Source organism: Meleagris gallopavo, chromosome 21 (genome assembly GCF_905368555.1).
Source record: "Meleagris gallopavo chromosome 21, MGAL_WU_HG_1.1, whole genome shotgun sequence".
NCBI lineage: Eukaryota > Metazoa > Chordata > Aves > Galliformes > Phasianidae > Meleagris > Meleagris gallopavo.
The window spans coordinates 5,156,445-5,180,116 of NC_139424.1; the positions used below are offsets into that span (position 1 = coordinate 5,156,445).

Below are 23,672 nucleotides of genomic sequence, written 5' to 3' on the forward strand. Positions count from 1 at the left end.
TCTTTAGATGACTTAAATCAAAATCCCCCCAAACATTTGGCCGTCTGGAGGTGCTCTTTAGCTCACAAGGCCCTTGCTGCATAGAATAGGCCATATTTTATACTCCCAATTAAAACACTGTTTACTACACTGTATGTTGGTTCTGGGAATGTGCAGGGAGGAGTCTTGATGGTCAGTAATCCTCTTTCTTGCTGGTAAGTTCAACAATGGCATGTTTTCTTTCACTACATCACAATTAAAGCATTTTAGTTAATTAGTATTCAGTTGGCAAGTTACTACACATAACTTTCTTCATCAGTACTGTTTGGTGGAGTCCTCATGTGGGACTTTGCATTTAACTATACTGAGATGCCAGTTTTCCTGTCGTGCCTCCACATAATAAGCCCATCAGCCTCATATAATAAATTTCCACAGGCAGAATTACTGCCCTCAGCTTTACTCCTTGCTCACCTACCTCAGTATTGGAATTTGCAAATCTGTGGCTTTGTCGTGCAGGATTTATGCAGAGAACTATTGCTGCTCCTTGCAGTGGTGATTTTGTGCTGCAGTAGCAGTCCCATCGATTTGTGTAAATGTTGTGGGTGCAAAGGACGAGGCAAGGATTGCATCAGGAAATTGAGGATCACGTAAAGTTCTTACATTGAGGCAAATCTAATTTATCGTGCACACTCCCACACAGAACTAAGTCTTAGCTGCTGAGAAAATAGGCTTTTTTGATTAAGATTTATGAAGTGCAGAGGTGATTTTAAGTTGTACAACGTTACACAAATACACAGTGACTGAATACTGCTGGGATTTTTCAGATGCCTACCAGAACCCTTGGTAACTGTACTGCGTCCTTACGGACAATTAAGAGGCAAAGGTATATCCTGTTTCCCTGTTTCAACAAAATCTGCATTTTCTGATCATATTTCCTTCAGACTGGAAATAGTTTTTGTGTTCTTTTTTTTTTTTTTCCTGGACTTGATACCTAATTTTGACCTCAGTCCAGAGATGTTAATATCTTTCTGCTTTCCTGTATGGAATTCTGATCAGATAATCCTGAGGACTGAACAACAGTTGGGCTCCAAAAGGTCCCATGGGAACAGACCGTTTCTAGGCATTCTTACACCCAGAACACATCCAGCGATGCCCCCCACCACACACACACACACACCCGGCCGTTGCTCCCTGCTCTCCCTCACGCGAGCAGGGCTCCATGCGAGTCCCCGAACCCCAGCGCCTCCGCACCTCTCGGCTGCCGTCCCACGGCCGCTGCTCAGGAGCAAATGGCCGCGCTGCCAACCCCGGCCCCGCCGCTGCCTCCCGCCCGTTGCTAAGGAGCCGCTGTTGCCATGGGAAGCCGGAGGGCGCATGCGCGCGGTTGTGGAAGTGCCCGGATGCAGCGGGAGGTGCTGCCGCCATATTTGCCCGGAGAGCAGCGAGCTGGTAGCCGCTGAGCCCCCCAGACCCATCGGCTTCCATCCGCCCCGTACGCTCCCCGACGCCGCTCCGCCTGCAGGACATGGACGATCGGGAGGACCTCGTCTATCAGGCTAAGTTGGCCGAGCAGGCCGAGCGCTACGATGGTGAGCGCCGGCCGGGAAGGCCGCGCAAGGCCAAAGGGAGAGGGAGGGAGCGGCCACAAAATGGCGGCTGGGCGGGGGTGGGGGGGGCAGGGGCGGAGGAGGGGGGCGCCGACAAAATGGCGACGGGGAGCGCCCCGAGGGCCGCGGAGCCGGGGATGGGGGGCCCCGAACGAGCGGGCGGCCGCGGCCTGGGCGTGGCCCGCTTCGGGGGGCGGTGGCAGCAGAAGCCGGGAATAAAATGGCGGCCGCGAAGGGCGAGTCCCGGGGGGGAAGGGGGAGCCGCCCCCGCCTCGGGGGTCCGACAAAGAGACCCCGCGTCCTGCGGGCGGTTCACCTCCGGCGCGGGGCCGTGCCGCCCTCCGGCCCCGCGGAGCTCGGCGCTGTGGGGCTGAGGTTGGTTCGCCGCAGACAACGCCCCGCGCCGGCCCTCGGGAGGCGATGCCGGAGGGGCCCGAGGGAGGGGATGGCGCTTCTCTTTCTCTCCCCTTGCTTTCCGTTGGAGGCACGGGAGCCTGCAGAGGGACAGCTCTCACCCTGTAGCGCTGCCCGTCGTTACCTAAAGGAAGAGCACATGCTCTCGTTACGCGCTGGAAATCATTACAAACCGTTTTACGTTGCCGCTTTGTCCTTTTTCTTTCCCCCCTCTCCCCTCTTGTTCACCTTATGAATAACTTCATAAGCTCCGTGCCCGATCCCTTTATAGCAGGGGGAAAAAAGGGGCGGTGGGAAGGAGCTGGCAGCCCCGGATGGTGTTTCTTGCCCCCAAAATGTCTGCCGTATAAATGTTCCCTTCAAGGTGCTTTTCTTGCCGATAGCAGAAAGGGCCTTTAATTTTCTCGGTGGTGTTAATTATCTGGGATTGTTCCTTCTACCCTTAGACCCGTGTTTATGCATTTCAAGTGGAAGAAACACTGGTGTGTGTAAAGGGTGAGAGTACGGTTAGGTTTCATTTAGAAGTATGGAGATGCCATGGATCCTCAAATTGGTCACAGTTTTCACAGAGCAGAGGAGTCAGTTGGTGAGAATTAGGCTTTGTTCTCCGAGTTATTGCTTAGAAAACTTCTGATAACGTGATTTCAAAACATCTGAAAAATACACATTTTGGGGGGGGAAAACAAACTCAAATGAAGAAGGGAGGAGTAATTAAGACCACGTGCATTGAATGTTCTGGTAGGAAGTGGGGTAGGAATAAGAATCCCACTGGGTGACAGCAGCCAAAAGTCTCTTCACTGTTAATGTAGGGAGTTAAAGGGAAAAAATGTCCCCCAAACCTGATATTCTGGGGTGACTGAGGTCCACCCCTCCAAGTAAGATGCAGCTCATAGTAGGAGTGCAACATCTATGGGTACAAGTGGTTGAGGAGGGGGTTGTAAATTTGGGGTATTTTTGATTTTTTTTTTTGTCTCCTTAGCAGTGTGGGATGGGAAGGTGCATTGTTCTCCCTGCTGCCATCTTCCACAAAGACCACAAATCCAGCAGTATTGCTGGAGTTGAGTGTTTGTGTGTGGGGTGGGGGAAGGTTTGTCCACCTGGTACAGGTGAGTGTCAGTGCAGCACTGAGCCCTGGTTGTGGTTGGATTGGAACCCCAAACCAGCCGTCTGGGGATACATTATCTTCGGGAGCTTTTGAGGTATAACTGTCTGATGCTTTCCTAGATAAATGGTAAATCACTTCTTTGGAAAGTAATCAGATCCTACCCATCTAGAAATCTACAACGCAGCCTGATTTCGTGACAGAAAAGAAAGGGTTGGTAGAGATTGCCTTTGTGTGGCATTTCTGTCAGTGGGCTTTCCATCCCAATGCTCCCATGTGTGTTTGCAGAATGAGTTGGCTAGGTCAGAATTTTGAGGACTTCTATGTGATTTCTGAATGGCAACGAGAACATTATCACTGAGGAGGTGATGATAACTTCAGTGTTCTTATCTTCAAAGCAATATTGTGGATTTTAGACTTGCAGAATTTATTGGCGTCAGGTTGAGTCAACAAATTTAAGGTGCATCCCTTAATTCTCCTGGCTGTCCTAAAGGTGTCCTCCTTTCTCACGTCCCTGGCCTGGAAAAATATGTACTGCAGGTGCAGGTTTAGCATCTAATTCTGTATTCTTGTTCAGTTGGAACCAATTAAAAAATGAAAAGTATATTTTGTTCTCATCTCATATGGAATACTGCATTTCTGCTGAGGCTGCTCAATGTGAATGAAATGGTGTGGGGAAGTGAAGTGATGCTTAGTTTTGTTTAGCTTTATCTTTATGATACGTGATGGTGAGGTAACAGTTAATAACTTTCAGATACTACTGATGGTAAGTACTGGCTACAAATATGCTGGAATAGAAACCTGTTCTGCGACTTGAATATGAATGTAAAATGACAATTTCTAATGTTTAATGTTAGGATAGCATTACATTCTGCCCCATCTTTCTCATTGAGACTCAGCGTGCTGTGTGGTTAGAACAGCCATGGTCCATGGCATTTAAGGCAGCTCTTAAGGTAGGCATCTAACAAGTTTTTTGGTGTTTTTTTTTTTTAGTTACATGACCCACTTAAGTTCTGAAGCTTGCAAGCTGTGCCTGCGAGTTGTTGGGAATCTAGTCCTGTGTCTGTACAGCCCCTGGGGGGTATATTGGCCCAGATTAAGAGGACATCTTTCTTGGGTGCTTTTGCAGTGTAAATAACGCTTAAGCTGTGATCTCTAGAGATAGGAAGAGATTTGGGTGTCTGACTATCTTTACAGATCTACGTAGGCATGTCATGACAGATCACAAAATGCCAGGAAGCTTACTTGTGTTAGAGTAAGCTTTGTGACAAATCATACTTCAGAAAAAAAAAAATCACACTTACCTGCAGTTCATAGAATCATAAAATGGGCTGGGTTGAAAAGGACCGCAGTGATCCTGCAGTTCCAACCCCCTGCTGTGTGCAGGGTTGCCAACCACCAGAACGGGTTGCCCAGAGCCACACTGCCTTGAATGCCTCCAGGGATGGGGCATCCACAACCTCCTTGGGCAACCTGTTCCAGTGTGTCACCACCTTCTGGGTGAAAACCCTCTGAGTTCCTTCAAAGACTGTTATTAATAGCATAATGTATGTATGAAATGTCTTTTCTGGGGAACAACTGGAGTAGATAAAACTGCATTGGTTTATGAAATCACCTTACTAACGTTTTACTTTCTTACATCAAGAGATTGTTTGTATCTGCGTTCTCACGGACTGCTGAATGTCAAAACTAACTCTCCGTTGCAGAAGCTAGGTAGCACCTTTCTTCTCATCAATTGAGAAGCATGCTAGGATAGAAGGTAAGCTCTGGGTGAATACTGTGGGTGCTTCAGTCCTGCTAGCAGTTTTGTGCCACAGATCTTGAAATATGATTTGAAACTTACCCAGGGTGAAGTAGGTGAGGATAATAGGTCAGTTTACAGCTGAGAAGAAGATAATTGGCAGCTCTCCTGACTACCAGTACAGCAAGTCAACATGCAACTCCCATGTTGCTATTAACTCGTTGCCAGAAAAGCAAGCCTTCACTCTGAAGGCAGTAAGGTGTGCTAGTACACTGAATCCAAGATCTGAACACACTGTAGAATGAGTTGGCTCATGGTAGCAGGACTTGCAGTTAGAGCCTGATGAAGAATCAAATTCTCATTTGTGATACAGATTAATCATTAAAGTTGTTCATTATTTTCAGTTTGCAGTGGTCCTCTTTCAAGTAAATAATGTACATGTATCTAAGGGGTGTAATTCCCCTCTGCCCAACAGAGTTCTGTGAGAGGACCTTCCATAACTTCCTTCTTGAAGCTTCTGAGATACCAGAAGTGTTGAGCATCCAAACTTAGATGGCTTGGTGCTCTGCAAGGAGCCCACATACTGGGTTAGTGTCCATTAACTCACTCAAGTTCTTGTATAAGGAGACTCTTTAGTAGCAGATCTCAGTCAAACTGAAACATATGATGAGACTCAGTCCTTATGTTTGCCTGTGTATGATTTCAAACTAACTCTAGATAGTAGTCCTCTTTGCTTTAGGAAAACACATCTTTCCAACTTGAAGATGTAGAAATGACTTAGAAGTTGTGTTGATAGCCTGTAGGATTGATTGTGCAGAAAATGCCACTGTTACCTGGATTATTTGGCCTAGATCACGTGTATCTTCAAGAGCATTAAAGTAGTTACAAATGCCTTGTAGAACTGTGTGGTTCAGAGTCATACAGATGTTGACGTTGTCTGGGATGCACAGGCAGTTAAAACAGTTAAAACCTTAGTTTCTCTTGCCTTGGATTTGGAGCTGATCACTGCAGTGAATAGGATGGTGCCTGCTGATATCAAATGGATCAGAGGGCTGCGTGTCTGGAGAGAATGAGATCTATAGACTGTAGTTCTCATGGTTACACATCACTTAATAGGGAAACACATGTGCCATTATTTCTCCTGCTCTCTGGTCTTTATTACTCTTAGCAATTTGCTGTGACTATTAAATTAGTGTTGAATATTCTTTCTTTTTTTCTGGATCCATTTACAAATGCTAGCATACTTCCTAGCACTGATCACTGTGTGGTTCCACTGGTGATCTTACTCTGCTCTGAGCACTGAGCCTATACTCATACCCTGTTTGCTCTCTTTAAGCCAAGTGTCTGTCCATAAGAGGATCTGATCTGTATCTGATAGCAGTAGAGTTTCTTGAACCTTGGTGAGGGGCCCTGACAAATACCTCGAGGAAATCTGGGTACAATGAATTCGTCATGTCCTCCTTGTCCATGTGTGTGACTTGCTCAGAGCACGAGTAGATCTGTGGGGCACTGTGTGCACTTACAGAAAGCCATACTCTTCAATATAGCATTTATGATCCACTCTTTTTTTTTTTTTTTTAAATGAAATAACTGCACTTGGAAGTGTTAGGTTAATAACACTTCTCCTTTAATGTCTGCTGGCATGTTTCTTAAAAGCCTTCTTTCTTCTGCTGCTGAAATCTTAGAGAACATGCATGTGTTGAGGATCAGGTACTGCATTCTGGGTCCTTCTGGTGTGTTACTGGCTGTTTGGTTTGTGCCATTACCAGTACTGCAATACTGGTTGTGGTGAACACAGGTGAGCTAAGGAAGAGCTGTTGTCTTCCCACATCAGCCGTAGCTCAGGCCAAGTGGTTTCTGTTGCCACTTGTATTAATTACTGACCTAGACGTGCATTTTCAGTCTGAATAGCATAAATGATAAAGCTGTCAGGTTTGTTCTGGTATTGTTTGATACATGGTGCTGCTCCTTCCTGAGGTCTGCTGTTAAATGTTGGATTCTGTTTGGGAAAGCTTGTAATTCTTCCAGAAAATGTGCAGCGTGTTGCCTGCTTCTATTCTTTACGCAGGGATGCTCCAGTTCCTGAATTGTTGGGACTTCTGGAGTTTGAGGAACAGAAAATACCTGGAGTGTCTCTTTTATTTTTCCCCTGATAAAGAGACATTTGTTCTTCTGTTCTGTATGTGTTCTGTATGTTTCCTCATCACTTGTGCCCTAATAGATGGTTATCAGTGTGCTTCTCAACTCTTGTAAACTTCCCCCATTACTTTTTAGTGCACGCTAAATTAACTTTGTGGCTTTGTATGGATCCATTAGCATTTAAAGCAAATGGCTCTACTTCTTGCACAAGGGTTGTCTGTTCTGGAGGCTTCTCTGCTTTGTGATGGATTGCAGTCCTCCCATAGAACTACACTACTGCATTGTATTGTTCTTTTTCCATGGTTGTGCTTTCAAGGCACTGTGTTTTAGATCAGTTCATTTGACTATATATTTATTTATTTATTTATTTTTAAAGAAATGGATACACCTTCAGCATTTAAAACTTTAGTTTTGGCTGTTCCTCTACCTATTGGAAAAGGTGGAAAAGCTATAGTTATGCTTAAGGGATTTAGAAAGCTTCATTATGATTTACAGGCATGTCAAACTCTGTATCTCGGGACTTAAAGCTGTAATCTTTCTCCTCTCCAAAACAGAAGGCCCAGCCCCGAGGCACACACCCTCCTGTAGGTAGTAGCCCTCAGTGTGGCAGCCTCTGCCCTATTCCTTTGTGCTGCACAGGCTGTGGCTGTGTCCCTGCAGGTCAGTCAGCACATTGGTGTTGTGAGAGCCAACCGTGGGACTGGCAGTGTTGAGGGACAGATAACTAATAGTGCCCACGTTGGTTTGGTGTGGACTGCTGTGGAGGCATAGGCAGTGTTGTGTCTCTCTGAAATGCTTTTTTTTTCCCCATAAAATATATAAATGGTATTACCTGCTAAGTCAGATATGTTCATTTCTTGTAATAATTCTCAAAAACAACCCATGGCAGAGGCTTGGGGAAGGATAGGAGTCTGTAGATCTCCAGAATATTCTCCTGTCCTCTCAATTCGTACTTGGGGATTTCCTGCTCTGATTGTGGCACAATGTGCCAGTGGTATAATATGGTGACAGCCACAAGGCTGGAACTCAACCACTTAATTATGAGCTCTTTTGGAATCCATGTAGTGCTGCTACTTCCTTAATGCAGCATTAACATCTTCAGATGGGGTGTGCAGTGAGTTGTCATTGCTGCCATAATCCTCCTTACTGAGATGTAATCTGAGACTTGTACTTTGTCATGAACCGTCTCCAAGCTTTTCATCTCTGCGTAGGATCTTCCAGACAGCTAAAGCTGCACCTAGAATACAAAATACTTGTTCTGCTTGTGGGCTTGTCTTTGTATAGAATATTTCTTGGTCTAGAACAAGGCTGCTTTTTTTTCCCCAATTGGTGAATGTACAGGTGTGCTTTTTCATTTTTTAAGGATGTAAGAGCCCAGAAACTTGCTGTAGGTGTTTCTCACCTCCATGTTTCTGGAGCAGTTAATTGCCTACGTACATCACACTAATGTATGAAGAGATGCAAAGCTTTACACACTAATGTTTGGCTAAAGGGTAGTGGTCATATTCCATCAGAACAAAGATCATCACATTGATGATGGATGCCTGGAAGTGAGCGTGGAAGAGGAAGAGCCCAGCATTTCCATCTCCTCTGTTTTCTGCACTTACTTTCTAGAGGGTATTTCTTCAGCTCATGAATGTCTGTGACTAACGAGTGAAAGGAGGGCTGTGCATTCACAGCTACATTCACAGGTTAATTTCTCAAGCTGAAGCTGCGTACAGTTTCAATTACTTTTCTTATCTGAGGGCAGTTAAACATTAAGCTAAACTACAAGCCTTATGGTTCTTGCTGGTGCTTGGCAGAGATACCAACTAGCAGGGACTGCAAGTCTTCATTGGCTTTCGTCGTCCTTCACAAGAGCAAACACTGTGGCAGGCAGACTGCCTTGAATGTACCTCTACTGCATAAGGAACATCAACATCTGAGAGCATAACTCATAGTTTAAGGGAAAAAAATCCAAGTTCTGAAATGATTTGAATAGATGGTAGAGTCACCCTTTAGGAAATAAATCCTGGAGCATGCACTGTTTAAGTTGCTTGCTGTAACTATATAATACGGCTTTTGACTTAGCTAGTTTAAATTATGAAACTGTGTGCTTATGTTAAGTAGAGTGGTTTAGGATGACTTTCTGAAATCTTCATCAAAAAGAGTTCATTTTAAAACTGTAAGGTGTGATAAACACTTTATCCTGGCATCACTTTTTGTTGCTTCGTGAGCTGGAGCAGCAGAATGTACTGTTAGAGGAAGGGCTGTTTTTTCTCCTGATGAGAACAGAGCTGCTATTAAATTGTCCTGCATATGTGGCAACCTGCTGGAGACTGATAACAGCGTTCCTACAGGGGAGAAAATTGAGGCTAGAGTTCTATTACTGAAATGGCTTCTGCCTGCAAAGGTGATGAGTTTTGGCACCTGATGGGAGGAGGAAATGACAGTTCAGATTCACTTGCATCTTCTTACTTACTGCCATTATACAGCAGAACATGTGAAGGTTTGGGGGTAGGGGAGGATGAGGATGTGATGGAGGTAGGGTTAGGGTGCTGCTGGGGGCTCAGTCTCACTCATTAATGGCTTTCCTGTCTGTGGGATTCTCATCTGCTCTAGAAGCTGAAAGGTAAAGGTTGAATGAGCTGAAGCACTCTTTGGCAGGAGATAACTTAGGGCTTCTGGGTGTCTCAGACTAGGCTCTCAGCACATACGTAATAATTTCAGCCTTTATTTTTCTGTTGTGTCATAGGAAACTATAATGTGATGAGGTAATGAAAGGATTAAAGCCTTTCTTAAGTAATTCAGGCTTTTACTTTCATTTGGATATAGAAAAGCTGTATTTAGTAATCATTTTTTTTCACCTGAGGTTTGGAAGTCTTTTCTAAATGGTTTAAGCTATAAATACGAATTACATTTAGTGTGTTATTTTTCCAGTGCAAATAGTTGCGTGGCATGGCTAGGTGGTGCTGCTCTGCTTATCCTCAGGAGGGCTCTTGTCACTTCTCCAAGCAGTTAATTTTTCTTCTGGTGGCTTCCACTTGGAACTTGGACTTGCTTCCCTAATGGCAGTATTCTTGCTGCTTTGCTTCTATGGAATCCTACTGCTAAGCTGGTTTTGTTTGTGTCTCAAACTGCCTTTAAGGGTGTTTTGGGTACCCCTGTCAAATGCATTTAAAAGAGCATCAGGCAGTTCCTTTGTGTAGGTGCTCACTGGCTTGTTTGGAGCATTCCTCTCTAAAAGCAAGGTGTAACTGTATGAAAGGAGGAGGGAGCCTATTTTGACAAGTTATCATTAATGCACAGCTTCTCTTGAATGGTTTGAAAGGTGTTTTAATGTTGAGAATAACTGCGTGACCTTTTCATCCTAGAAATGGTTGAATCAATGAAGAAAGTGGCTGGAATGGATGTGGAGTTGACAGTGGAAGAAAGAAACCTGCTTTCTGTTGCATATAAAAACGTGATTGGAGCCAGAAGAGCTTCCTGGAGAATAATCAGCAGCATTGAACAGAAAGAAGAAAACAAAGGAGGAGAAGATAAATTAAAAATGATTCGGGAATATCGGCAAATGGTAAGGTGTAGTTGGTGCTGGAGCATCGTGCCATTTAGCTAAAAAAAAAATCTGGACTCTGGGTTTGTTACCCTTAAGTTTAAGCACTCCCATGTTTGTAGGAACAGGGAATGTTAAGATATTGTGGTCATCTCAGCTGTGAAACTTGGATGTGTAATGAGCTGTAGGGCCTTGCTATTTTCTCCCTTCAGAAAGGGGGGAAGAATAGATGGAAATAACTGAATGGTGAGTCTAGTCAGCCTGTGCAGCTTTACCTAAAATGGAGAACTTGGAGTGAGCTTAGCCTTTCATCAGTGAGGACTAATGAAACCGTCGGCTCTTAGAACAGGGAGCTGTTCCTCCCCCCCACCCAGGCCTCCTTAAGTGATGCTTTAATGTGGAGCAGACGTTCTCCTATAGAAATGAAATCCTACGCGTTTCTGCAGAGACTTCAGATCCATCACTGCAGGATCAGTGCCTCCACGGTTCCCATCTTCACTTGCAGAGAAACAGTGGAGTCTCTTTTAACTACCTGGCACTGATTCATACACTGTCAATGGAAACGATGTTGACTTGGAAGTCGTTTCTGAAGAATGGCTCTGGACTGCTTTCTTTTGACTCATAGCATTTTGTTTGCTCCATGGAATTGTTCAAGTTCTAATTTTATGCTGGCGTGCTGATGGGGTGAAGCTCTGCCAGTTACATACAGTCCCAAATACCATTTCTTGATGGGTATCTAAAATCTTCCTAGCAGAGCATATAAATTAAGGCAGTATCATTTATCTCAAACTTCATGCTTTCAAGTTGTGGTGTTTTGGTATTTTTTTTTTTCTTTGCTTAACATTTTGTGGGCAGTTTATTATCTTTTCCAGAGATCCTTTAATAGTGAAAAGACTTTTCATTGTCTCTGGAAGGACTGTAAAATATATTGTTCTGCATTTCTATTTAAAGCAAGCAAGTGCTGTGCAGAACAGACTGGTGAGCAAGAAATATATACAGTCCTTGGAGTAGTGTATTGAGATAAATGTATGGGCCACACAGAGTGCACTGCTGTGCAACAGTACTTTCATCTGCTAAATTTTTCAAGGGAAGAGCATCACAGGTCCTTCTGGGTGCTGTAGGCTTTAGGTGAAGAATGCAGTGGGGAGCACAGGAGTGCATTTCCATGCTGAAGAAAGAGTAGATGTGTCTGCCTGCCTAGCCTGGGTGCCCCAAGAGGCTCGTGCTGTTGGCTGTAGCTGAAGACCACGTCCTGTTTGTAGTTACTGGAAGACTTATCTGGTATGTGGAGAGCATTAATTGATTTGTCAAGACGGAATTTGAGCAATAAAGGCCTAAAGAATATATGCAGAGGTTTGGGTGCAGCTTCTCTCTTTTGCTGCAGACATGAGAGCTGCAGAACTGCCCTGCTGTCATACTCAGTGCTTGGGGGAGCAGATAAGGTCTGGAGAGTTGGGATGATTTTGCTTACTACCTGTCTGGTCAACAAATACATACCGTTACTTCATTTCTCATTTTAAATTGAATGTTGTTAAGAGATCCTTCCTATGCTTGCAAGACTATGAGGAAGGAGAAGGGGAAAAAAAAAAAGAACTTTTTTGGGGACCAACAGGCCAAGTTTAAAGTGCTGAGGAGTGGAGAGGGGCACTGTTGGTGGAGAAATCCTCCCCTATCACCAGAACCAACAGTGGGCTGGCAGAGCCAGAAATTGCTGCTTGAGTTGAAATAAAAGATGTAGTTTGTGTGCAAGTAATGGATGTTTCTTGTCTGTATTGGTATTTGTTATAATTTAACACTTTTTGGTTGTGTTCAAACTCCATAGACTTGAAGTTACTAGCCAGTATGATTTGGGAAAGATCTCAAGGGGTGATGGTGTGAGATATTAAGACAGATGTAGCATAACACATTGTAATCACGTGGAAAAAATGCTGCCTATGTGATTTCTGCTTTTTTGGGGGGCATGTGGCCACGTGGATGTGCGGAAGTGGAGCTCCTGGCTCCATTGCATCTCTGTGGATGAGAACACAGGCTTTCTTAGCTTGTCCTTGAGCGGATGAAGCAGCGTATGTTTGCAGACGATGCAGCTCACATCCTTGCTCTAAGAGCAAATCCCTTCACTAATAGCATAGGACAAGTGTTCACCTTCCCCTTCAGGTCTGTATTTACGTCTGTTTCTAGTGTTTGTGCTTAACAAGCTGGGCTGTGTTTTGGGAAAGCTGCAGGGCTGCCTTCACCTCTTCATACATGGCCTGCACATTAGGCTGTGTGTTGATGTGCTCTTTATTTTTCAGGGGCACGAGGAGGAAGGCAGCTCACAGGTTTCAGCAACTGCTGCCAATTGCACTGGTTTCATGTTGTATCTCAGTTATGAGGCACAGCTCTTCTGTGGGCTAAATACTGAACTAGGGCGAGGAATTAGAACAGGCCCCGACCTCCTGGTGGTTTCCAGTAAGTTTCTTTGTTGGAGTCACCAGGTGGTTTATGGGGCTCTGTACCTGCAGGGCTGAGAACACAATCTGAAATCTGCTTAAACCAGCACTGCTACTAAAACAAGGAGGCACAGCAGCACAGTAGGGACCACTGCACACCTACTGGGATGAGCCATCTCTCCTTGCCAGTCAGAGCCTGTAGTTCTGCGTGTTGTATTTTGAGCTGTAAAACTGCCTGTTCCAAGTGCTCTGAACAGGCTTAGTGTGGGCTCCTGTGCTGGCTTTGCAGAGCTCAGTGATCCAGTCTGAGAGAAGATTCTTTTCATAAAAGATCTCTTAGGATTTGGGGAGAGGGGGGAGGAGTGGGGTGGGGGATTTCTTTTTTGTTCTTAACTCAGTTTGTATGAAATCTTAAAGTTTAAAGCCTGATCAGGGTAAATACGTTGCCCTGGTCAGCAGCTGATCTCTGGTAACTCGTGTGAGTGATCCTTGAAACACAGCTGAAAAAGGTCTGGGATGAAATGGAACTTTGTACATGTGTGGTTTAACAAAAGAAGATTAGAAACTGATTTAATTCTTTGCAGTTTTGCTGAAGATCTCTCTGCAAAAGAAGTCATTGAGAAAGAGGATCAAGAGGAAAGAAGTTTGCAGGAACTGACTGCTGGCAAAGGTTTTATAGCTTTTGTAGCACAAGAATATATGAAGTAGATACTTCAAGTAACCATATTTCAGCAACTTCCTTAAGCATTTGTCACATAACTAAGTATAGCATTTAACTCCCCACTTGAGTTTTAGGGCATCCCAACATTGTGTACACGACATCTGCTGTAGATGAATTTACCTAAAGGAGCTTTTCCATGTCTGTAACTTGGTACAAATTGGAATGTGCCAGTTTAACTTCTTCTAGATCTGCAGCATAACAGCTCTTGAGGTTAGATGTGGGTACAGACCATGAATTGGGAGCTCTGTAGTGATGCTGCATGGTAAGAGCATCGCTGTGTGAAAGAAAACTGCGTGGGTGGAGGGGTGAGAAGGGCAGTGGGCTGATGGGCTGCTCTGTGGTGTGGGATGTGCAGCTCCTGGGGCAGTTCATTGAAGCTGATGTTGATGCCTTCCCTTGAAAACCTCTGCTTTATGGAACCTAACAGTGGTTTGAGCCAAAGTTGTCTCTAGCTGTTACTATGCAAGTTAATGCTGAATTGTGAGAGAGCAGCAGTGGGTTGCTGTGCACTTTGTCAACCCCTCCTACTGTGAATAACGAGGAATGCTTGGAACAAATCTGTTTGTGGGCAATGCTGATGTGCAAAGACAGTTTTTAGGTGGTTTTTCTTGAAGATGCTTCATTTCTTTGCTTTCAGGTGTGACACTTCCTATGGTATAAACCAACCTTATAACCCTTGCTTTATGTTCTAAATCAGGAAGAAAAAGCGATGTGATCGTTTCCATCTGTGGCTATTAAAGTCCTCATATAAGACTTTATTTATTGGTTTTCCTTTGTTGCTGACCTTGCTGTTAGTGTTTATTGTTTCTGCTATGCTTTGCTTGTTTTTTGCCTGCTTCTGAAGTTTGTATTTTTTCTGGCTTTGTTTCTTCTGTGTGTGACATTTTGGATCTATTATTACAGGATTTTTGTTGTAGGGCTCTCTGTTAGACTGTGTGTCCCAGGTGGGCAGTGAAAACCTGTTGTGAATGTGTAGATTAACCCCGAGGATGAGATGGAATTGAGCTGACCTCTTTGAACTGCATTCAAATTGTTCCCCTTCACCATTACCACTTTAGGGCAGCCTTCCAGGCTCAAAAATGTGAGGCATTGGTCGTGCAAGTCTTGCAGTAAGGAATTATATGCTGAGACAGACGTAATGCAACTGTCTAGCAAGATGTTTTCCAGGGAATGTGTAATTCCGTTATTCAGTTATGCATTTCATCATCCATCAGTCCTTGCCTCCCTGGGTCCCAGCTAATTGCCTCGTGCTGTTTTTGTTTAATGTACCTGTGGACAGCTGAATCTTTTATTGTTTTTTCTTGTTTTCCCCCTCCTTGGATTTTTGTCACCTGTTTGATATTATTTTTTGAACAGCCTTTTAGTCTCAGTGCTGACCTCGCCTCGTTGCGGTTATTTTTCTTTTTAGGTTGAGACTGAACTGAAGTTAATCTGTTGTGACATTCTGGATGTACTGGACAAACACCTCATTCCAGCAGCTAACACTGGCGAGTCCAAGGTTTTCTATTACAAAATGTAAGTGTTGCCATGTGAGGCGAGGACTGCATGTTGTAGCTGGAATAGATAACAAGAGTACAGTAGCTACAAATGGTTGTTTTTCTGCACAGTCAAGGATGGTAATTTCTTTCTAGAAGAGGGCAGTTCAATTGTGTGTAATGAATATCCCTTTTTGTCTGCATTTGGGGTGTTATTGGCAGACAGGAGCTTTAGGCCACTTCAGAATAAGATGGTCAGAGCTTCTCAGGGGCTGTTGTGCAGATTTTAAATGTACTGACCATTTTCTTTGAGATAATACAGGATCTCATCTCTGCTTTAGTGCTTTCTTGTATGAGCTGCTGTCATTACAGTCTTGGAGCAATCTTTAAATGATCCCCTCTATTTGAAGTATCTCTATTGTTGCAGGTTTAAAAAACCCCACAGTTTTAGATGAGGTACACTTGTACAGCTGCACAGGTGGGTAATGGGGAGAACAGTACTATGACTTCTGTACCAGTGCAACAGAAATTAAATGCAAACTTTTTCCTGCTCACACCTCGGTGGTTTGAAACTTACTGAGGTACTGAGGCACTGTTGTCTGGACAGTAATTCAGCAGCAACATCCCTTAATGTGTAAATGTATAAAGTAGATTTTGAAACTAAGCAGTTTTTGTGGCTGGTGTGAAAATAATGAGTTCTTGTTTGTTCTGTTCTTGCTTTCAGGAAGGGGGACTACCATAGGTATCTGGCTGAGTTTGCCACAGGGAATGACAGGAAGGAGGCTGCAGAGAACAGCTTGGTGGCTTACAAGGCTGCTAGTGATATTGCAATGACAGAACTCCCACCAACACATCCTATCCGCCTAGGACTTGCCCTCAACTTCTCTGTATTCTACTATGAAATTCTTAATTCTCCTGATCGTGCCTGCAGGTGACTGAGAAGATGGGGGGATTTTCTGTGAATGCTCAACAAGCTGAATGCGATTCCCAGTTGGGTGTAATGCCTTTAACTCAAACACTGGGCTGTTTTTTTTCTTGCTTTGTTTGAGACGAGACATCAGAAAAGCTTTCAGCTTTTCCTTTTCAGCCCATATGTATTTGTTTATCTGAGAGTAGATTATTGGAGAAGCAGAATAACATTAACTTTGAATCAGTGAACCAGTGGCAGCTTGACAGCTTGCACGTTAACTTTGTGCACGTCTTTATCCTGCAAGAAGTGTAACTGAACTTGACTCTGTTGCTGCTGGCTCTTAAACAAGTCTTACACAACATGTGAGAGGTCATGGTCACAAATGAGTGACATCTACAGAATTATGATCTCATCTATCTTGAGGGATTTAGTTTGTATGGACATAAAAATGAGGAACAAAGCAAACGGTGTATTTCAGACCTGTCATTGCAGGTTAGGTAAATACTTTTTTTTAAAGCTTTTAGCAAACAGCAGCACTGCAGGGTGTAGTAATGTTTAAGGAAACAGATTGAGTCCGTACTGTTCTTAGGCAGGCAAAGCAGTCAGTTTTGAAGGGAAAAAAAAAAATCATAGAGGCTGTGGTTGTCATACAGCCAACTAGAAGTTGGGTTCTCTGACTAATAGGTTCGGTGTGTAGGCTTCTGAATTCTCTTTCTTAGTTGATGTTAAATTGGATTTGTTCTGTGCTTACAGGTTGGCGAAAGCAGCTTTTGATGATGCTATTGCAGAACTGGATACGCTGAGTGAAGAAAGCTATAAGGACTCTACACTTATCATGCAGTTGTTACGTGATAACCTGACACTATGGACTTCAGACATGCAGGGTGATGGTAAGTGAGCTCAGCTCTGAACTGCTGCGTCTCCTCATTCCTGGCCAGAAAACATCTAGGAAATATTCAGATCATGAAAGGCAGCAGTAAAAACACCAACGAGGAAACTTTCAGCTTCACAGTTAAAGGTGTGAGATTAATAATATTGTAAACATCAGTGATTATTTTAAAAGCAGTGGCTTAATTAGTCTGTTTCGTTAGTGGCTTGTCATGTTGGTCTTCCAGCTCCCCTTTCAACCAGATATGAATTTCCAGTGCAGGAGGAAGTATTGTGAGTGGTTTGGTTCTGTTCCCTTCTCTCAGGTCACTTCTGATATTTGGATGTTTGAAAAGCTTTTCCTTCTTGAAGTACTCCCATCAGATGGTAGGCTTGTGCCTCTACAGAGGGCATTGCCAGAGCAGAGACTGGAGTGTGTCCCCAGCATGGGGCAGGGAGCGCTGCTTACTGACATCTGGCACTTATTTGGTGTTCTAAGGAGGCTGTTTTCTCTTAGAGTTTGGTATACAGTGCCAGGTGTAAACTGCATTGTTTGCCTTGTCCCACTTACTGGCAGTTTAAACATCTCTTTACCTAAAGAGAGAGAACTTGTGCTTTTTTTTTTTTTTAGAAAAAAAGTTCTGGAAAGAAGTTTTTAAAACTGTTTTTTCTTTTACCTTAAGAGAAGAATGTGAGTCCTGTTTGAAGTACATTAGACACTTAGATACTCAGAGCTCTGAAACAACATTCCAACTTCAGATACTTCGTAAAACTGTAGGATGCTTATTTAAGACATTACTTGCACCATGGTGGTAGTCAGAGGGCTTCTCTTTCCAGTGCTGTATCCCTCTGAAAGCAGCTGTAGCATTGCAAACTTCTGCATGTTACCACGTGGATGCTACAGTTAAAATGTTACCCCGATTTCTTTGGACTTACATGTACTGTATGTGGATCAGTAGAGACACTGCTCTAACACTGCAGTGCTGTTAGGTGCATTCCTTCCTGTGCTGAGGCACTGGGAAAGAAATTTCAGCACAGCTCACAAGCTGGATGGCTGACGTGAGGTAGCAGCATTGGAACATTTTCCAGAAGTAACCTTTGTTTGCATGTGAGCTGTGTGACATTTCATTTCATACCACAGAAACTTAACAAGACTGTTTGCAGAGGCTCTTCACCTCCCTTTTTTGCATAATCCACATTCAAATAGCTCATATCATCATTAGCTCTGTAGCACAGAAAACCAGTGTTTTTGTTGTTCTTGAAGCAGTTCAGAATCATGTTGTTACTGTTCATGATGCATTCCAGAAGGACTGGTTACAAAACTGTAAATACTGCAGAACTGCTTAGAACTCTTCTGCAGCTCAAGGTCCCAAAGAATGCAGTGTTTGAGTGATGTGTACACATGTAGGTGCAAAGCTGTGTTTTCCTTACAGCATGCAGTAGATGCACTGAGTGCATTTGAAGCAGTTATTTCCAGAACTCGGTGCCCCAGAATGGCCTAGAGCCTTTAAGTATAGGCAGACATTAATCGTGGCATTCAGAAAGGTGCTCACTGTTACTGCTTTCCTGAGGGGGGGTGGTGACTTTAAAAAAGCCTTTTGACCATTTTGCCCACCCTTGGATTCAGTTGTGTAGATTGCAGTGACATTCTGAAATGGAGCATTACTCAGCTGCTGCACCTTTTCATCTCGTGTACCATGTCTTAACCGTGCCATAGACAAGCTGTTTAGTTTACTTCCACGCTTGTGATGTCGTCTTCATATGATTCCTATTCTCCCCTTCTTTCCTGCTGTATAGATTCCTAAAGGAAAGTCCAACTGTTCTTTTCCTAAAAAGTCTACTTTGTAAGTCCTTGTCATGGCTCAAAGAGCTTTGCAGCCTCAGTTTTCCTCTGATCACTAATCATGCTTGCCTCTGTCACTGTTTTGCTGCTGACAACTGCTTGTATCTTGGGCTCCATTCCAGGGCTGAGCAATGTTCTGATCTCTGAGCTGTTGCTCAGGTCTGATACATGTAACTAAGTTCCAACATAACCCCAGTGTTTGGGAATTGAGCTGCATACCTGGATGGAATATTAAGAATATTTAGGCATGAAAAGTACTTCCACTATTGCCTGTTACAGGACTATTTGCTTAAGTGCATTGGCTAGAGCATGCTCAGATCTTCTAATCATCATCTTTGGTTAGAGCCTTGGCATTCTTCATTTAAATAATCTGTTTTTGTAGTTCTGATTGTAAATTTTGTTGTTGAACACAGAGTGTTGGGGATTGGAAGGGACCTCAAAAGATCATCTTAGTCCAACCCCCCTGCCAGAGCAGGAGACCACCTCTGCCTTGCATTGTGCCTGGTGGTAATTCTGAACCTGGATATGCTCTGAGCAGGCATTCTGATGATGTACTAAAAGTCATTAGTCTCATCTGAGTGGATTTTATTGCAAATGATGTTTTGGACAGTTCTTGTTATGTGCCTTTAAGACAGTGCCATGTCACCTGGCTGAGGATAATTGTGAAGAAAGCGTTTGTTCAGTTTCCTGCCACTTAGCTTAATGTTGCATGCACTGTGGCCTTAGCTCAGTATGGTAACCTCTCCCTGTTGCAGCAGAGCTGTGCAGGAAGCACTGCATGCACCTCCTGCCTGAGTCCTTACGGATGGGCTTCCATTGCACTGCATGCTGCAGCCTGGTTGGATAGGTCCAAACCGGCTGCTTTTCCATGAGACATGAATTTCCACAGAGCATTCTTAATCAGCTCAAGCCCAGGATTTCTTGTCATGTTGGATTTTTACAGCAGGGAAGGGCGTTCATGTGTCACTGGTGTAAACTGGACTGCAGTCAGTTGCAGTTGTTGAGGCTGAGTGGACTTGGACAGGAAAAAATACTGGCATTCTTCAGTGTTTTTGGTGTACAGTTTGTGGTAGCTGGTTGCTGAGATGTCCTTAGTGATCTCCACAGTAGAAATGAGGTTCCATAGGAAGGTATTCCGTGATTAAAGGATGTGGACCTACAGCTATTCTGATGGCTTTCATCCTGGCTGTTTATCTCCTGATCAACAACAGGGCTGATCACACACAGCCTCAGCTTTCAGGGTGGTGGTTCATTGTCTGTCCTTACAACAGAGCAGTTATGGTATGAAGTGTGAGCAGTTGGTTCCAAGGCTTAATGTCCATGGAAGCGCTTTGCTCCAGAACTGGCTGTTATGAGCGTGTGCCATTTATGCAAGTGTGAGTGAGTGTGGAATTGCATGAAAGTATTAATCTTAGACGCTTGGTAAGGCTTTCTTCAGGTCTCATTTTTAGAAGCTAACTTCTTCCTTACTTCTAAATGCTTCCATAGGTGAAGAACAGAATAAAGAAGCGCTGCAGGATGTGGAAGATGAAAACCAGTGAGACACAAAGGCCAACAAGAGAACCCATCTCTGACCACCCTTCCCCCTCCCCACAAAAACCCTCAGTGTCACTCTGAGAACCACCAAATCTGACTTTTACATTGGGTCTCAGAATTTAGGTTCCTGCCCTGTTGGGTTTCTTTATTTTTATTTTTTTTTACACAGTTTAAAAGTTCTTAAAGGCAAGAGTGAATTTCTGTGGATTTTACTGGTGCCAGCTTTTAGGTTCTTTAAGACACTAACAGGACTGCATAAAGGCTTTTCAGCATTACTGTGTTGTCTCCTGCCAGCCGTGGTGATGGCCATTAGAAGTGGATGTGACACCTGGAGGCTGTTAGACTTGTAGGGGAGAGATTCCTTATCACGAGGTAGCATGCATGTGGTGGCATTTTTCTTTTTTTATAATTGTTTAAACTGAATTTTATACCAATGTTTAAAATTAATTGGATGTTTAGCTTGAAGTTACAGGTTGCATTGGGATGTATATTGTAGTGGGGTTACTGTAATAAAAAAAAAAAGGAAAAAAAATCCTTCCAAACTGCTGAAATGTTGCTGAAAAACATGGTGCTGGTAACAGTTCAACAATCCGTGGCTGCTCATTCTTGCCTACTCTTTACTTTTCCTCAAAGCAGGTTAGCATTGAAGGTGGCATTGATAAGCCTGCATGCGTGTTCAATATTTTTTCTTTTCTCCCTCCCCCCTCCCCATCTCCCTTCGCTCGCTCAACCTCTTTTGTTCAGTATGTGTAACTTGAAGCTAATTTGTACTACTGGATATCTGACTGGAGCCACAGATACAGAATCTGTATTGTTCTTACTGAAACACAGCATGGAATTAACATTAAACTTAAATAAAACAAACCTAAATTAAAAATGCCAAATATTACTATGACTTTCCTTTATATTACTTCAGCAAGAATAATTTTCCTCTGTTGCTTTGAATAGGAACATTTGGAGAGGGGGGAAGAGAGGAGAGAGGAATAACAGCACTGCTTTCCTTCTGTGAGATAAGTAAGTTGAGGCTTACAGTCGAGCCCAGCTTCCTTGAGAGCCTGCACTGCATCAGGAGTTGGAGCTGTTCCACACCACTCAGTCAGGTTTCCTTTGAACTCAGTGCACAAAGCACTATTCCTGTTTCTTTTGCTTGCCTCTAGAGGCCGACTTTTCCAGTGCAGTTGAGTGGGAGAAGAGAAACATGTCAATGTAGAGCGTAAGTAGCTGAAGCCCTGGGAATCTTTGTAGGGGTGCTTTGCTCTGCGTGGCAGAAGGCAGCAGGAATACTGCCCATGACGTGGTTTGGACCCGGGAACTTGGTTGACTGGCCTGCGATGTCCAAGGGTTGTGTGTGAAACAGAGGGAAATCACCCCTCTCCCTCCCGAAATTAAACATGCTGAAACAGCTTCTATAGTAAAGACAAGTTTCCTTCATAAAAATTTATTTAGTGTAATCTTGAAGAGATTATATAATAGCGTATACAGCATTGTATAATATATACACTATATGGCATATACAGAAATATGGTGTATATGTAGTACAGTGTATACAGCATTCCAGGCCTGGGGCAGTGTTCAGTAACTGTAAAATGTCAGAAACACAAAATGAGATGGAGCTGATGGTTCTGTCAGCGGCAGCATTTGGTTATGTGTTATTCAGGGCTTAGTGTGACTGCTGGAGCTACAGGATGGGGTGGCACATGAAAAATCTGTAAGGCAGGTTGAGTGCAAAATGCACTGCTGGAGGTCTGGAAACGGAAGCTGGAGCTGTGATGTGCTGTCAGCTGGAACTTTGACACATAGCTGCCCACTGTGGGGCTGTTTGGGTTCGTTGTTAAATGAAGGTGATCGGTGTTAACTTCTGTGATGCAGGTTGAGACCTGAGGGCGTTTTTGTGGCCCTGGAGGCTGGGGGTCAGAACAGTGCTGATGGCTCTTGTGGGAAGATGGCCGTTTGCTCGGCGAGGCCATGGCACTGAAGGAGCCATCTCTTCCCCATTAAGGCAGTTGTGAAAGCTGTTGGTAGACACTGCAGCTCTACTGTGAGAACTCAAACTTCCAGTTATCCCTGAAAAGTTTAGATGGGGAAGTAGTTTTTGTGCTGCTCGGAGCTAGATGGGCTGTGTGGGAAGGGCAGGAACACAGCTCACGTGCACAGCCTGTGGCTGAGATTACAGGTTGCATTTACAGCCTAGAGGTGCATGAAGAAGTGATGACCTCTGCAGTTTGTGGTACTTAGATTTTGTTTGAATGAAGGGTTGTGGTTATGGTACTACAGTATAAAAATATCATTATACAGCAAGAAATGGGAGAGGTGACTGCAAAAAGAAAAAACTGCTGTATCCAGATGAGTGAAGTTACATGATGGGTTTCTCAGGTTAATATAGTCTGTTCATAAACTTAAAAACAACAAAAATTCCAAATCTAAAACATAAGTTTCCACATCAGTGCCATTTCTTGTAGTACATCTCTCATATTCAGCTATAAAGTATTTACAGGGTTTTATTCATTTACACAATATGGCTTTAATATTGTAACGTAAAGCATCAAAACATCTCAAAGTCATTCATAAAACACTTTGAATATAAAGTTTGGCATTTCATTGACTCTGCTGATGGAGCAGCATTTCTTCTGATTGTGGTTTTCGATGACTTCAAGCACAAATTTTGGTCGTTTTCATCAAGGCTTAAACTCAAACAGAGTCAGAACTACCTCTCAAAGCCCGGCCAAGGGTTTTGTGAGCCACGGTTTCATGGACATCATGTTGGACCCGTGTTGTTTGCCACTAAGGTAAGGAAGAGAAGGCCTTTCTTTTGGAACTTTTGTATTAAGACAAGAAAGCAAGATGCGTTTTGTGGGTTTTCTGAAAGTGCAGGTCTTTGGTAACAATAAACAAAATGAGCAAAGCAAAGGAGGAGGCGGGGAGTTTGCTGGGAACAACGTCCAGCCAATGGATGGGGCGTAGTCAGAACGATGGAAGAAGGGGTTCTGTGATGGTGGCACATCTATCATCGAGAGTTCAAACGAGGTGCAACCTGCAGGAGAAGACAGACAAGCTAGAAACAGATACTGCAGTAGCTTTAGCTCCTGAATATCCTTAAAGCTCACCAAAGACTGGCCTGTAGAATGAGCCACGGGTGATGTTATGGGTACATAAAGCTCCCTCTGTGGGAATACTGAAACTGGCTGCTCTCAGCAGGAAACAAGCAGGTACTGGCTATTCATTGAGAGAAGTGATCCCGTGGTTATCCCGAAAACCTGCCTAGGCTCAGCACTGCAGGAGAACTGATCTGTGGGAAGTGGAGGGAGGGCAAAACGGGAAGAATGTTCTTAGGGATGGCCCGAAAGGGCTGGTGGAAAAAGGATGTGTTTTTTCTTAGT

The 23,672-nt window shown here is 43.8% G+C and overlaps 2 protein-coding genes across 5 annotated transcripts in view; one reads left to right on the top strand and one right to left on the bottom strand.

Annotated features, from left to right (window-relative positions):
- The first annotated feature begins 1,359 nt into the window (after positions 1 to 1,359).
- On the top strand, positions 1,360 to 21,179 carry YWHAE (tyrosine 3-monooxygenase/tryptophan 5-monooxygenase activation protein epsilon). 2 transcript variants are annotated; one of them, XM_031556401.2, is made up of 7 exons: positions 1,360 to 1,568; positions 10,336 to 10,535; positions 15,073 to 15,179; positions 15,864 to 16,070; positions 16,803 to 16,939; positions 18,714 to 18,760; positions 20,248 to 21,179. In XM_031556401.2, the coding sequence occupies exons 1-6, from the start codon at positions 1,505 to 1,507 to the stop codon at positions 18,719 to 18,721; spliced, it is 723 nt and encodes a 240-aa protein (XP_031412261.2). In that variant the 5' UTR covers positions 1,360 to 1,504; the 3' UTR covers positions 18,722 to 18,760; positions 20,248 to 21,179. The 2 variants fall into 2 exon arrangements, with proteins under 2 accessions (XP_031412261.2, XP_010720031.2); XM_010721729.4 differs by lacking the exon at positions 18,714 to 18,760 and having other exon boundaries at positions 1,361 to 1,568.
- The window catches only part of MYO1C (myosin IC), a 53,278-nt gene continuing 50,045 nt past the window's right edge, over positions 20,440 to 23,672 (bottom strand). For all 3 annotated transcript variants that reach the window (XM_085240625.1, XM_085240624.1, XM_085240627.1), the window contains one exon: positions 20,440 to 23,326. In XM_085240625.1, the coding sequence (XP_085096751.1) occupies positions 23,300 to 23,326 (27 nt within the window). In that variant the 3' untranslated portion in view covers positions 20,440 to 23,299. The remainder of the gene's footprint in view (positions 23,327 to 23,672) is intronic.